This window comes from Fukomys damarensis, unplaced genomic scaffold (assembly GCF_012274545.1).
Source record: "Fukomys damarensis isolate Sample0158 unplaced genomic scaffold, DMR_v1.0_HiC HiC_scaffold_28, whole genome shotgun sequence".
In the NCBI taxonomy this organism is placed as follows: Eukaryota; Metazoa; Chordata; class Mammalia; order Rodentia; family Bathyergidae; genus Fukomys; species Fukomys damarensis.
Window position 1 is genome coordinate 9,181,767 of NW_022900940.1, and position 13,899 is coordinate 9,195,665.

Below are 13,899 nucleotides of genomic sequence, written 5' to 3' on the forward strand. Positions count from 1 at the left end.
AAAAAATAGTTTTTTTTTTTTTTTTTTTTTTTTTTTTTTTTTGGTTTTTTGAGACAGGCTGTCACTATAGAGTTAAGACTGACCTGGGACTCACTATGTAGTCCAGGCTGGTCTCGAACTCACTGCGATCCTCCTGCCTCAGCCTCCTGAGTGCCGGGATTACAGGCATGCACCACTGTGTCCAGCTGAAACCACACGATTGAACCTCAAGGTTTCCAAGGAAATGATAGTTATGTTTATAGAAATGAAGTTTGTTTTTTTTACACACGTTACACGAGGCTTTTCACATCACTGTCCACAGAAATGAGACTCTCACAGTGTGGTCAAAATGTAACTGTGTACTTTTCTTGTAGTATAAAATTCTTCAACATTTGCCAAAGACTGTATAAAATTCTTTTACTATCAGGCAACTGATTTTTAAAAATTAATTTTGTTGATAGAATTAAGGTATACAATATAATGACATTCATAATTGGAAATGTGCTCCTTTACATAATTCATCTTGGTTCTTATTTTTTCCCCATCCCCTGATAACTGATCTTATTTCTAAGTAACTGGCATACAGAAATATTTGGACAAGTAGTAAAAAGAATTTGTAAGGTTTTTTAAAATCACAATCAAGAGGAAAATGTTGAAATAAGTAAATAAAATTGTTGTATGACATAAGATAATGTTTGTGTAAAAATTGTGTTCAGTACCAGTATAAAATTGAAATGATTCATTTGGCAAATTTAAGTCAGCATGGTTTTAAATATATGACAAATAAGTATAAAAGTGCTAGTAGGAAATCAGAATCAAGTAATAAAATTTGATCTTGTGTTTCTTGATTTTGAATAAGCTCTTTACAAATACATACCCCAAAGCATATTATATATTATATTGAAGTGTTGTTTTACTCTTTAAAATATTAATAATAATCCACATTGCATTTTAATTAAAAACATTTTTAAACAACTTAAAATTAAAAGGAGCAAAACAAAACCTACCTTCAATATTATCCTCTCAGTTGTCAATGCATTTTCATGGCTTATAAGATTTTTCAGGTTCTTCTGAGATCAATATTTATATTCTGTTATTATCTACTGTATATATTTTAGCATCTTGGTTTTATTAATCTGTATAAATACATTTAAAAATTGAGAAACTATGAATTTGGGGGATTATTGAATTTATTTTTATTTTACAGATTTTCCTGGACTAAGGATGACAAGCATTTTGATCTTTCTGATGCTCGGATAATTGCATCTAATAATTCAGGAACATTCAAGATTCCAAATGAGGGGCACATATCTCATTATCAAGGGAAATATCGCTGTTACGCTTCTAATAAACTAGGAGTTGCTATGTCAGAAGAAATAGAATTTATAGTTCCAAGTAAGTGTTACAATGAAGTTTTCATTTTACAACTGTTTTTAATCTTTAGATAGGTATTATGTAGTGTTCTGTAAAATTAATCATTATTAGATTAATGATCTTTTTTTTTCCTCATTGATTTTATTGGTACATTTTAGGTAGTTTAATAATCTTATTTCTGTCTTTTTTTGCCGTGTTTCAGTAACCTTATATCTAACTTAGGAAAGATATCCTTTTTACCTTACATGATGAGAACTAAGTTAAATGTATTATTAGTTAGATTCAACTAAATTAATCTGCAGTAACAGATAATTCCAGTGCACGTGGGTCAACACAAAGGCACCTCTTGATGATAGAGGTCACTGGGTCTGGTAGTTCTTCTGGGCAGCTCTTCATGCAACCTTCTTGGTGCTTCTAGCTGAAGCAGACACCATCAGCCTTGGGTTGTATCGTATGACCCACATAATCTGTGTCAAAGAGTCTGGGACACAGAGAATAAACAGTTATATGAGGGTTCCTAAATGTCCAGTGACCAAGTACCAGGCAACTTGTACTCCTTTTGTTAGATGTAGCAAAACAAGTTGCATTGCCTCACTTACTTAAATAATGTGTGCCCACTAGGAGAGGAGAATGAGCTATGGGTATTTCTGCTAGAAATAAAAAACATGAGAAACCAGAAAACATATTGCTACTAAGTATGTTTTTAACTACCAATTGTCAGAAAACTTAATTTACTTAATTATTAGCACATTTTGCATATGTGATGAGATATATGATAACTATCTTTAGTATTTGGTCTTTTGATTTCATTGATCTTAAGTTTCCTAAATTTACATAATCCTAAACAAAAGATTCATAGGATAAATTCTTATATATGAAATGGTCCGTCAGCTTCTATTCAATCATTTCTTCTTGCAGAGCCCTAGAAACTGAAGTAAATGAAAGAAAGTGAAGGGAGGGCAAGGGTATGGGGAAAAATAAGAACCAAGACATATCATGAAAAGGTGCAAGATCCCAATGATAAATGTAACTGTACTGTTTGCTTTAAATGTAACAATAAACTTAATGGGAAAAAAGAGAAAGTCCTAGAGGTGGGAGAATATATATACTTGTTGTGGTTGAGATGGGGCAGAATATACACAAAGTTTAGAGAAATAAAATGTAAAGAACATTTTTAAGTTAACTAATGACATTGTATTTAAATTGTAAATACTATATAATTATACATGAGAGACCATAGGTCATTTATACTCCTATAACTAAAATATACATCCTAAAATTCATAATTACATTAAAAATATAGAAAAGGTAAATGATTATCAAACTGTGTGGTTCATGGGAGTAGAAGAAAAAAGTAAGAAAGAAGAAAAATAGACAAGCAGAAAGATACAAAGGTAAAAATAAACAGAAATATATACCAAATTAATATATGCCAAGACTAAGTAAAATAAATGTGCATATTGAGAATATACTCTTAAGTGAAATAAATAAGTCACACATGTGTAAATACCGAATAGTTTGTCTGGTGTGAAAAGCTATAATTGTACATAAGGTCCTAATGGTATAATTGACAATGTGAAATAGGAAGAAAAGGGCTAAAGGTGTAGGAGAAGTGGGAAGGGTAGGGGAAAGGAAATAAGGGAAAAGAAAAAAATGTGAAAAAATGGTAAAATGGAAGCATCTAAGTCATAAGGGTACAGGATTATTGAAACTAAAAGATGAAAAATATCCTAGATAAGTGTTATCAAAAGGAAGATAGTTATAACTACAGTAATATCAGTCAAAATACATTTATCCTAAAACATTTTCCTGGAGATTAATTCAATAGGTATTTACAATACAGTAATGTGGGAAGCAAAAATATGAAGAGAAATACTCAGATCTTTTATGATAATGGGAGAGATTAACATATCTCTTTCAATTTTGGTTATTCAAGCAAAGGAAGACATCTATAAACACACAAGATTTAAATAAGTTATTAGCTCCAGCTAATAAACATTTATAGAATTTTGTACCTATACATATAAAATGCACTTTCCAGGCATATGAAAAAAAGATTGTATTTGATGACATATTTAGCTGTGAAGAAAATCTGATCAAAGTGCAACTAAGTCAGAAATCAATGTTACAAGTTAACTAAAAAGTCTTGTATCTTTGAAAGCTAATCAATATTTTTTTAAATTCATGTATCAAATAACAATGGTAAGAGAGGAAAATTTTGAAGTGATGATAATGAAAACTATGTAACAAAACATTTGGTGAAGGAATGGCATTATTTAGGAGAACATTTATCATATTAACATATTACATGAGAAAAGATGAAAATTATGTAACTTTTACAGGTAATACAATTTTAGGGTAAAAACTAATGAGATAACTAAAAGTCATAGAACAAAGTGAAGGAAAAAATAGTATAGAAGCAGGAAATAAATTCAACAAAGTGACTTGAAATGCCCAATGAAAACATGAAACTGTGTTCAACATCATTAATAATCAGAAAAATTAATGATCAGAAAATAGTACAATGGTAATCTAAATAATAAAGGAATTTGATACTTTACTATTGAGAAATATCACGCAGTCAGAGTAACATTTTCAGGTGCAGCCACTGGAACTCTTATCCACCATTGATGAGTGGATATTTTACTGCTTTTTTTGTCCTCACCTCTTTAAATGTGTGATCACCTGTAGCCCATAGCCCCTTCCCCCATCTATATGTCCCCTGTCCGTATACACCAGAATGTTTGTGGTAGCATTGTTTGAATTTTTCAAAAAATATTGAGGAAAATCCAAAAGTCCAGTCATAGTAGAATGGATAAATAAACTGAGGTTTATTCATCCAGAAAAAATACTCAGCAGGAGAAGAATCCCAGGAATATGTTGAACTATAAAAGCAAATCTTGGAGAAATACATACAGTGTGATTTTATTCATATTGACTAGAAGTATAATGTTATGCGGTATCATTTTCATGAAAAACAAGAGAAAGATTACCACATATTCAGGACAGTAATTACCTCTAATAAAGTAGGAGGGGCTGGGCAGGCAGGAGAAAAAAAGGTCATGATGGTGTTCTTTGTGTAAGTGTGTAGGGCATAAATAGGTATCGGCTGTATTTCCTTCTTTCTTTGTATGACCTTTTACATTCTCAAAATGAGTAAGCATGTGGCACAGTGATTGATCTGAAGTGGGGTTCTGGGTTATCTAGCTGCTGTAGCAACAATAAAGGACAGAGCAGCAACATATGCACTTGGAAAGTGACTTCAGGATTTTAAATTATGACGTTCAATAGGAAACACCCACGAAATCTGGATTAGCAAGCATCACCTTGAAGCCTGTAGCTGAGGATTATTTGACTGTATTATTTATATAGTCACCCTTTGCATTTGCAGGTGTTGTGTCAATTTCAGATAGGAAATATTTGAAAATGAAAACGAGAACTGTAATGAATGTGTAAGACTGTCTGCCTTGTCCTTACTCCCTAATCAATACCGGTACAACAGTTATTCAGAGAGTATTGAGTATTTCCATTTTATTAAAAGAAATTTAAAGATGACTTGAAGTATGCAGGAGGATATGTGTAGGTTATAAGAAAATACTTTTTTAATATAGAAGACATGAGCATCACAAATTTAGCTATCCATGGTGTGGTACTGGAACCAATCCCACATATTTACCTAAGAAGATCTGTATATATGTGTACATGTATTTAACGTGTACATATACTTTTAATATAAATATATACTTAACTAAAATAAGATTACAAAATAAGGAGAAAGAAAAAAAGCAGAAACACATATATGCAGAGAGAGAGAGAGAGAGAGAGAGAGAGAGAGATTAGCTATCTATTGTAGAAGACATGGCATTATGGTGATCCCTAACCTGAATTCTAGTGGTTGCTATGGAAATACAAAGGAAAACACAAGTACCTAGATCTATTACAGAGAAAGAAATGGCACAATTTAATGTAAGATTCTAGAAGATTTTTGAGTATTTTCTCTTGTTACCTAAGCAAATAAATGAAGATATGAACAATATTAAGTTAATTCTGGCCACAATAAGATACTATTGAAATTAATAGCTGAAATTCAACTGTGTTGTGGGTAATTGCTTTATTTTTCTGCTATTGTAGAGAAGAGCAAAAATAAATTAGGTTTTTTATGCATCATTTCCAGTCTTTCCTGAAATTATTTCATCATCTGACAGCTTTCTGTAATCATCTGTATGTGATGTTGAATACGATGACCACTCCAATCCTTAGGAGTACATACATCAGAATCCACCTAAACCTTCCTACAACCTTTAACAATTGATTTTTCTCTTAAGCTGTACAGAGTTGATTCTTCTTTTATAATGACACAAACTTAGTGATTTGAGTTTTAGGGTTTTAACTCTCAGTCCTTTTATTACTATAAATAAAAAATGTATAAACAATGTTTATTTTTGTATTTTCAACACTATTCCAATGGAGTTCTATAGGGAAAGTGAAGAGAAAAACCACCAAACTATCCAACAAAATGTACCATTTACAAATATGTGATATATCACTTAACTATTCTGTTAACAGTGGCACAGAAACTTAGTGAATTAGTGAAGTCTTTATTAAACTATCTTCATGAGTCAACGTTTTCTAGTTGTGTTGGTCAGCTTTCCATCCCCTTAAAAAAGTACTGAGATAATCCATGTACAAAGTGAGAATGTATTTGCCTCCGCATCCTTTATGGGATGTCTTCATTGCTTTGAATTCATGATGAGGCAGCACATCCTGGTGGGATGTGTGGAGGAGTGAAATCTCCTTACCTCAAGAGTCAGGGAGCAAAGACAAAGACAAAGGGGCCAAGCCCCACTGTCCTGTTCAAGGGCACATAGGCTCCCTTAGCTGAAGCACCTCCTGCTGGGCTCCGTCTCTCCAAGGCTCAGTGCCTCTCACCAGCACCATGGGAACTGTGAACTGTTGGAAACATGATTCTACACTTTAGCAGTAGTAAGTTGTTTTTTGTTTTCTTTTTTTTTTCCTCTCATTGAGTTTATTGATGCATTTTAGGTATACAGTCCAGTTACATTCATTACTGGGATCTTGTACCTTTACATGACAGGTCTTGTTTCTCATTTTTTCCCCTTGTCCCTGCCCTCCCTTCACCCCCTTAGCCATAGTAATTTGGAATATAACAGTGAATAAAAAAGAAGACTGACTCTATGGAATTTAAATCCAATAAATATGACTAGTGGGTCTTGGAGAATGGAAGCCATTTTCTTATCTTCCGTGCATTGATAGAATTAAAATGATAGCAGAAGTAATTCTACATTGACTATTTACTGCTACCCATGCTTCAAGTTTCAGACCTTCTTTCTCCAAGTATCATTCCTAATCTATTCAAGCCTACTGGGATTTTTTTCTTTTCCCTGATTTTTAAAACAAATTTTAGCTATAATTTAATATTATGGTTTTAACTGTTTTAAGCCACTGCGTTTTTATTAAAATTTTTAGCACAATGCCATAATAATCTAGTATGAGAACAATTCTAACATCCCAAGAAGTTCCTTGTGTCCATTAGCAGTCAAGCTCTTATTTTAGGCAAATACCAACTGAATGTCTGTCTCTATGAATTTACTTTTCCAGACATTTCATGTAAAAGGAATCATTTGTATGACTCATTTCCATGTGACTTCTTTAATTTAGCATGGTTTTTAGATTTATTCACCCTGTTACTTATATCATTACTTTGTTCCTTTTTATTACTGAATAGTGTTCTATGAACTGGACATATCACATTGTATTTATCTATTCACAGGTTGATGGCTGTTCTCACTTTTTAGTTATTATAAGAAGTGCTATTGTAATTTTTTTTTTTTTTATTGCTGGTCAAACTCAGGACCTTGCACTTGGGAAGCAGGCAGCAGCACCACTGAGCTAAATCCCCAGCCCACTGTGGTAGATTCTTTAGAGAGTGTAAAGCACTTAGTTGCTTACTCTTCAGGATTTCATGTGTATTAGTTAGAATCCTTAAAAGTGAGAAAGGTGTTGTGCTATCGTATTTTCCTTTCCTGCATTGTCTTGCACATGCTGCAAGAATGCGTATTATTAGTGAATGATTTATTGCTTGGTAGACCAACAAAAGAATGACTGAAAGGAATTACATGATTTTCATATGCTATTAAAGTAGTTTAAGCAATGATAGACTTAGGAGTGAAAACTCTCTGTTTTAATGAGAACCAAGTAGAACTGTTAACATGCCAGGTTTCTACATTTGGACACTTTCCTGAAATATTTCAAAACAGTTTCCTTAAGAAAAGCCCTGGATTTTACCACTCTTCTGAGAAAAGCAAATAAGGAAGCACAATGTATGGGACCATGTGCTATGTTCTTCTAATGTGTACGTACCAACTACGGAAGATCAGTGCTGTTCAGTAGAAATTATAACTTGGAATTTTAAAGGTTATATTAAAGCTAAGGATTTTTCACTCATCTGTCAGATTTTGTGAACGACGGGAATAAAATGGGCTGAATGGGTGTCCTTTCTAAGTGTGAATTCAACACAAGCTTTTGGATTGAAAGGTAGTGTGATTTTTTTATAGTTCTAAGTGGATTAATGGAGTGTTCTACAAGAAATAGGAATCAATTAAATCTCTTTACAGATGGAAACTGGAGTTAGTGGGAATACAGCCTGTGAGCTCAGTAGCATGCATTTGTGGTAATGGTGGCAGGCTGCTAGCAATTAGCCCAGCACGATCAAGCAAAATGTAAGGCACTGCAAACTTCCCCAGGCTAGTCCTGTAAACAGGCCAAGTCAAAAGAGATCATCAGTTTAGGAAGATTAGGCCAGTGCTGGGAAAGGGGTAAAATAATTCAATAAACAAATCACAAGTCCTACAGAAAAAATGCAGCACTTTGCCCCATCTGCCACATCCACATCTGAAACATTTAATTCAAATATTAGGATAAAATTATAGAAACTGTTATGATATAGTCTAAAGGCAAAATTAGGGTCAGGTGCAGAACAACCTTCTGTGCTTCTTTGGCTAGCTTATTTCTGTACGTGTGTTACTTGCACACACACTTAGGTAAAAATGTGCTGATGCCATTTCAATACTGGTTTCTCTCTTAAACATGTTGGCATTATATACCTTTGGTTTTATAAAACCGCAGTATTAAAAAGCATCTAATCTATGCTTCTGAGGATCTTTGAGAGATTATTTCCAAGGACATTAGGATGCCAAGGAAAGTAAAAGGAGATACACAAAAGTAAAGATATCGATCAGAAGGCATATCGACAGTTTTTTAAAACACTTGGCTTAGAACCCAATTTATCCTTTAAAATATCCTACAGCTATGTCCAATCTGTGAAGTACACTGCGCCCCACCCCACCCACACACCCTTTTTAAGTGAAGAATCAGCTTTGATCAGATAGAGAAAAGATCTATTGTTAATGTATATAATAAGTACAAAACTCACTTTATACATTTTTATTATAAAGTTTTTAAAAAGAGGTAAGAAGAAAAGGGTGGGCTGCTCTTGGGCAAGGTGTTGGAAAAATCTTTTGTCAGGCATCTTCTCTGTTTCAGTATGCAGATGTTTTTTCCACATGCTGTTATTGAGAAAACCAAGATGGTAAGTTTGAAAAGCTTGTTAGTAGTCCAGCAGAGTTCATGCTTATTTCTATTAAAGGTTTTCTACTATGAATTCTAACTGGAAAAGTCATCAAGACACTAGCCGTAAACAAATATATTTATTTGAGTGTCACTTATATTTTTTGGGTACTTACGAGAAATTTGCAGTCTGCACTGAGTAAACATGAAAATAAACTGTGGAGAATATTAAAAAGATGGAAGCTGTTTGTAGGGATGATGGAAATGAATTGACAGTAACATTCTGTAGAAAGGAAATCGATGTTATCTTGGCTTCCTTGTAAGTTGGATTTCTGAATATTCATATGTACTTTTTAGGTAGATAGATATTGTTATATACATGGATGCCAATCCATTTGTAGAGAGGCCACTTAGGATCAAGTCCAGGCTTGTTGAAATGTAACAGTTAAGCTGGGCTTGGTGGCGCACGCCTGTAATCCCAGCACTCAGGAGTCTGAGGCAGGATCAATGTGAGTTCGAGACCAGCCTGGGCTACATAGTGAGTTCCGGGTCAGTCTCAACTACATAGTGAGACTAGACCCTGTCTCAAACAAACAAACAAACAAACAAAAAAGAAAGAAACAGAAGAGTTAAGTCATTGTTCTTGGCATTGATGGAGTGCTCATTGGAAATATGTTAGCGAGCAGAGGAGTATAGTTGCCCCACATGCAAACAAGTTATTGTTTATAATTCTCTTTTAAGACAACTGCCTCTCTGTACATGAAACACTGCTAATGTTTATCATCAAAGAAACACAACTAGTAAAGTTAACTGGTTCGGGTTACTCTTAAATGCAGTTAACTCTTTATTTGAATTGAGCTTGACTTCATAACTACATTGATTTATAGTAAGAAAAATCCAGCATTTATCTATAAATGCTAAAATTTTCACTTTATAGTGTGGTACTAGAATGAACAGGTTAACAGTTAAAGAATAATCTATTTAAAAAATCTTGAGATGTTAATTTTCTTCACAATGTTCCTTCTGAGGTCTAATTAATAAACATATAATCATTCTTCCCCGTTTCCTGATATTAATTTCATCTTTAGTCAAAAGCTGCTGCAAAGATTGATGGCATGTGTTAAAGCATTTGGTACACTTATAAATTTTCTGTTTTTTTTATTACTGATGCCTTAGAAGCCAGTTGAGTTACATATTTACATTTTAAGAATTAAAGTTTTGTAATCTCCATTCAATTAATGTTGGGTTGATAGTGCTTCCCGGGCGGCATTATCTGCTTGAATCACTACATTTTTCTGCATGCTCTGAAGAAACAGCTCTCCAATTAGGGATTTATATGTCTTATTAATCATCTACTTTACTATAGATAGCATCCAATGAGCCATGTATTCGTATTAAGCTCTTTAAAGTTTGTTGATTATGGAAGAGTATTACATGCCTCTTCCATTTTCTAATCTTTGTTCTCTTCCTCTGTTGCTTCCTGTATCTGAGTGTAAACACTTTGAACTACTATCTAATGGCACTACTAATTTCTATACCAGTAGGCTTAGGGCTTCGTTTACATCAAATATATTAGTGACCTCAATTTGGAGCTTTGGGTAGGTGATCATTTTATTAGTTGTTATATCTTATATGCACGAAGTACACTGTCTTCAAAGTGATGTGCCTAGCATTTGTCCTCATCATAGTCAGAGCTTTACCACATAGCTGGCATGATATTTTACCCGAAGTCTCTAAATATAGTGACTCTACCAAACATTCCTTCCCATCTTTTAATGCCCATTTCATGTCACCGGTAGGCAGAGAGGGATTCAAAGATCTGAGTTGTCAAAAGGAAAGCCACGGAAGGGCTGTGTAATGCGGATGCACCCGGTTACCACACTCAGTTCTGCAGTGCTAAGTTCTGAGTGTTTAGAGGGAAGGGAACTCATTGAAACCAGCTCATCCACCGATAAGAGAAATGTCAGCAAATTCCCTGAACTCTTGAAGGGCTGGAGTGGGGGTTAAGGGGCTGTATGACAAATACACAGAAAATACAAAAGGCTACCCAAAAGAAAATCTGCAGTAAATGAATAGATCTTTGGATTTCCAAGAAAAAGGATAATCTAGAAAAAACACAGGGATGGTACTCCTCCAGGTCAGGGCCATTATAAATATAAATGTCTTAAGTAATCCTTCTCCACAGAGCCTGTGTAACTCGATAATGCAAAAGCCTCCAACAGATTTGAAAAGGGCCCATATAATGTTCAGGAAGAATCAATTTTGAATAACTTTATAAGTACAAATACTTGTACAAAAATGTTAAACATTAGTGTTGAATTTCAAATTCTGCAGAGTTCTAACTTATATCTTGATTGCAACTGCATTGATCTTTAAGGAAATTGACTCCAGTATGAGAAGGAAACAGTAAACTGGAATATGTGAAAATTTCTTTTCCTACATCAATTACTGTTCATTTATGTGAGTGACTCCAATGTCTGTAGCATAAAGTGGTCATGTTTGTCTTTTTATCCACTCTCGCCATTTCTACTTGTGGGCTTTGAATTTTTTATTTAGTGTTGTTAAAGCTCTGATTGGAATATTTGCCAATCACACGCAATGCCTTAAAAATAAAGCAAGAGAGAGGAGATTTAAAGTTTCCCAAAAGAAATCACAGTGTTTGGAGAAAAAACAGAGTTCTTATTTTATCAAAATCTAAAATGAGCAAATCCCAAGACTTTCACTTCTTCCCTGAAAAATATGACAAACATCTCTTTGGCTTGTTGATGTCACATAGTGAAAATATTTTTGTGTAAAGTTTCACAGTGCTGAAGTACTTTTAAGATTGTGTGAGGATGCAAAGCATATTCGTAATGTTTACCTTTGCAGAGGAGAGGTGGGAATGCAAGAAGCATCTCCAGAGAGTTTTTGGAGTAAAAGAGTAGCTCTTTGGATTTCCAAGAAAAAGGATAATCTAGAATGTTAAAGTTCTTTAAATGTCCAATTTTTTTAAAAGAGTATATTGCATTATTGTGACAGTAATGCTTCATTTTCAAATGTCTTAAAATGACCTTTATACCAGGTGTTCCAAAATTCCCAAAAGAAAAAATTGAGCCTCTGGATGTAGAAGAAGGAGATCCCATTGTCCTCCCATGCAACCCTCCCAAAGGCCTCCCACCTCTGCACATCTATTGGATGAATATTGGTAAGAAATATTCAATGATAGGATGCTGTAATTTCATATTTCGTGGAAATAACAATCCCTAGTTCTAAATGTTAACTGAATGTAAACTGAAGTATGTGTGTGGAAACGCCAGAAAAGGATGAGAGATATCTCATTTTATCATACTTGAAAAGAGGAGCGGCTACTACCATAATACTATCTGTCTGTGAAGAAAATACATCTGTATCTTAAACCACTTACTTATCTTTGAAACATAAGCTATATCAGAATTGATTATGGCTTGTGCTGGTGTCACTACCTTAATATTTATACTGTATCAATGTTCTACCTGCTGAACACAGTGAACCACAAAAGTTAATTAACCTCTGTCCATAATTTTCCAAAAGCACTTGTTGACTCTTGATATGAAACGCGACGTTCTTGTAGAGTTCACCTCTAGCCTGAGCAGTGTTCCCTAGATGGTCCACACTGTGGCTCCAAAAAAAAAAAAAAAAAAAAAAATGGTGCTTATACAGCTCTTAGAAGAAAGTGAATGAAATTATCTTCCACAGAGTTAAAATTCCCCCCAGGCTTTGGTCATTCTCACACTTTCCATTCTGCATCCAGGACAAGGAGGATAAGAAGCACAAAGAAAATGAAAGTAAGAATCAGACCATTACCTGATTTCATCAGTTTTCAAATAAGTCAATGTAGATCCAGAGAGCAAAGGTGGAGACCTAGAAGGTCAGGGAGGTGGAATGCCCAAGCTCCTGAAAGTGAGTGGGACTTCTCTGATAAGAAGCTTATATCCAGGGAGATTTCCAGTATTTTTGACTGCCCTTGACTTATTGCTCCTCTCTCAGACTTGAGAGAAATAGGGGGAGCAGACAAGAAAAATCAAATCAAGTGAAATAACATAAAAGAAATAAAAATGAAAAAAGAGATAAGGAATCCTAAGGGGCAGTTTCTCATTTCAATGATAAGGTTTTTTTTTTTTCAGAGTTAGAACATATTGAACAAGATGAAAGAGTATACATGAGCCAAAAGGGAGACCTGTACTTTGCAAATGTGGAAGAAAAAGACAGTCGGAATGATTACTGCTGCTTTGCTGCATTTCCAAGATTAAGAACGATCGTACAAAAAATGCCAATGAAACTAACAGTTAACAGTTGTAAGTTCAAATAATTTATTCCATCGTGCATGGTGAATGCAAATTTGTGTATAATTTCATCCTAGCTGAAGCCATTTAAAGCTGGGTTGGTATTTTCCATCATTGTTTAGTTCAACTCTAGAGACTTCATCGAGATGAAAGAGACATCTGCAGCTGCAAATCCACAGTAGCTCTGTCTCTGGCAGCCAGAAAATCAAATCTCAATTCACAGTACAAATGTATTTCTTTTGGTGTCTGCAAGATCCAGGCATCTTCCGTGGGTAAAGTATAAAATGAAATTCCAAGGTTTTCCAATTAAGCCTCAGGCAGTGATTTGCTGTGACCTTGGATAAACTAGCAGATGTAAAATGGGGGAGAAAAAATTTTAGTCATAAAGCAATCAATATTAATAGTTTTGTAACATAGAGGTTTTTCTTTATTCTTCTCAAATTAGCACAGTTATTTTAATTGATTCTTGTTCCTATTGGATTCTGCAAATGCCAATCTGGGTTCTCAAATGGAGAAATGCAATTAGTGGGAAGAAGCCCCATAAGATTCCAGGTGAAGAAATTATCTTCAACGGCTCCCTGACTGTATAGTTGGCATCACCATTGCATTGTCTGATGTTTTTCTTTGCTGTGTTGATACCCAATGCCAAGTCTTCACT

General features: G+C 34.2%; 1 protein-coding gene across 2 annotated transcripts in view; it reads left to right on the plus strand.

Annotated features, from left to right (window-relative positions):
- Chl1 (cell adhesion molecule L1 like) overlaps positions 1-13,899 on the plus strand; it is a 188,972-nt gene that overhangs the window by 119,446 nt on the left and 55,627 nt on the right. For both annotated transcript variants that reach the window (XM_010629959.3, XM_010629960.2), the window contains 3 exons: positions 1,187-1,374; positions 12,002-12,124; positions 13,083-13,253. In XM_010629959.3, the coding sequence (XP_010628261.1) occupies positions 1,187-1,374; positions 12,002-12,124; positions 13,083-13,253 (482 nt within the window). The remainder of the gene's footprint in view (positions 1-1,186; positions 1,375-12,001; positions 12,125-13,082; positions 13,254-13,899) is intronic.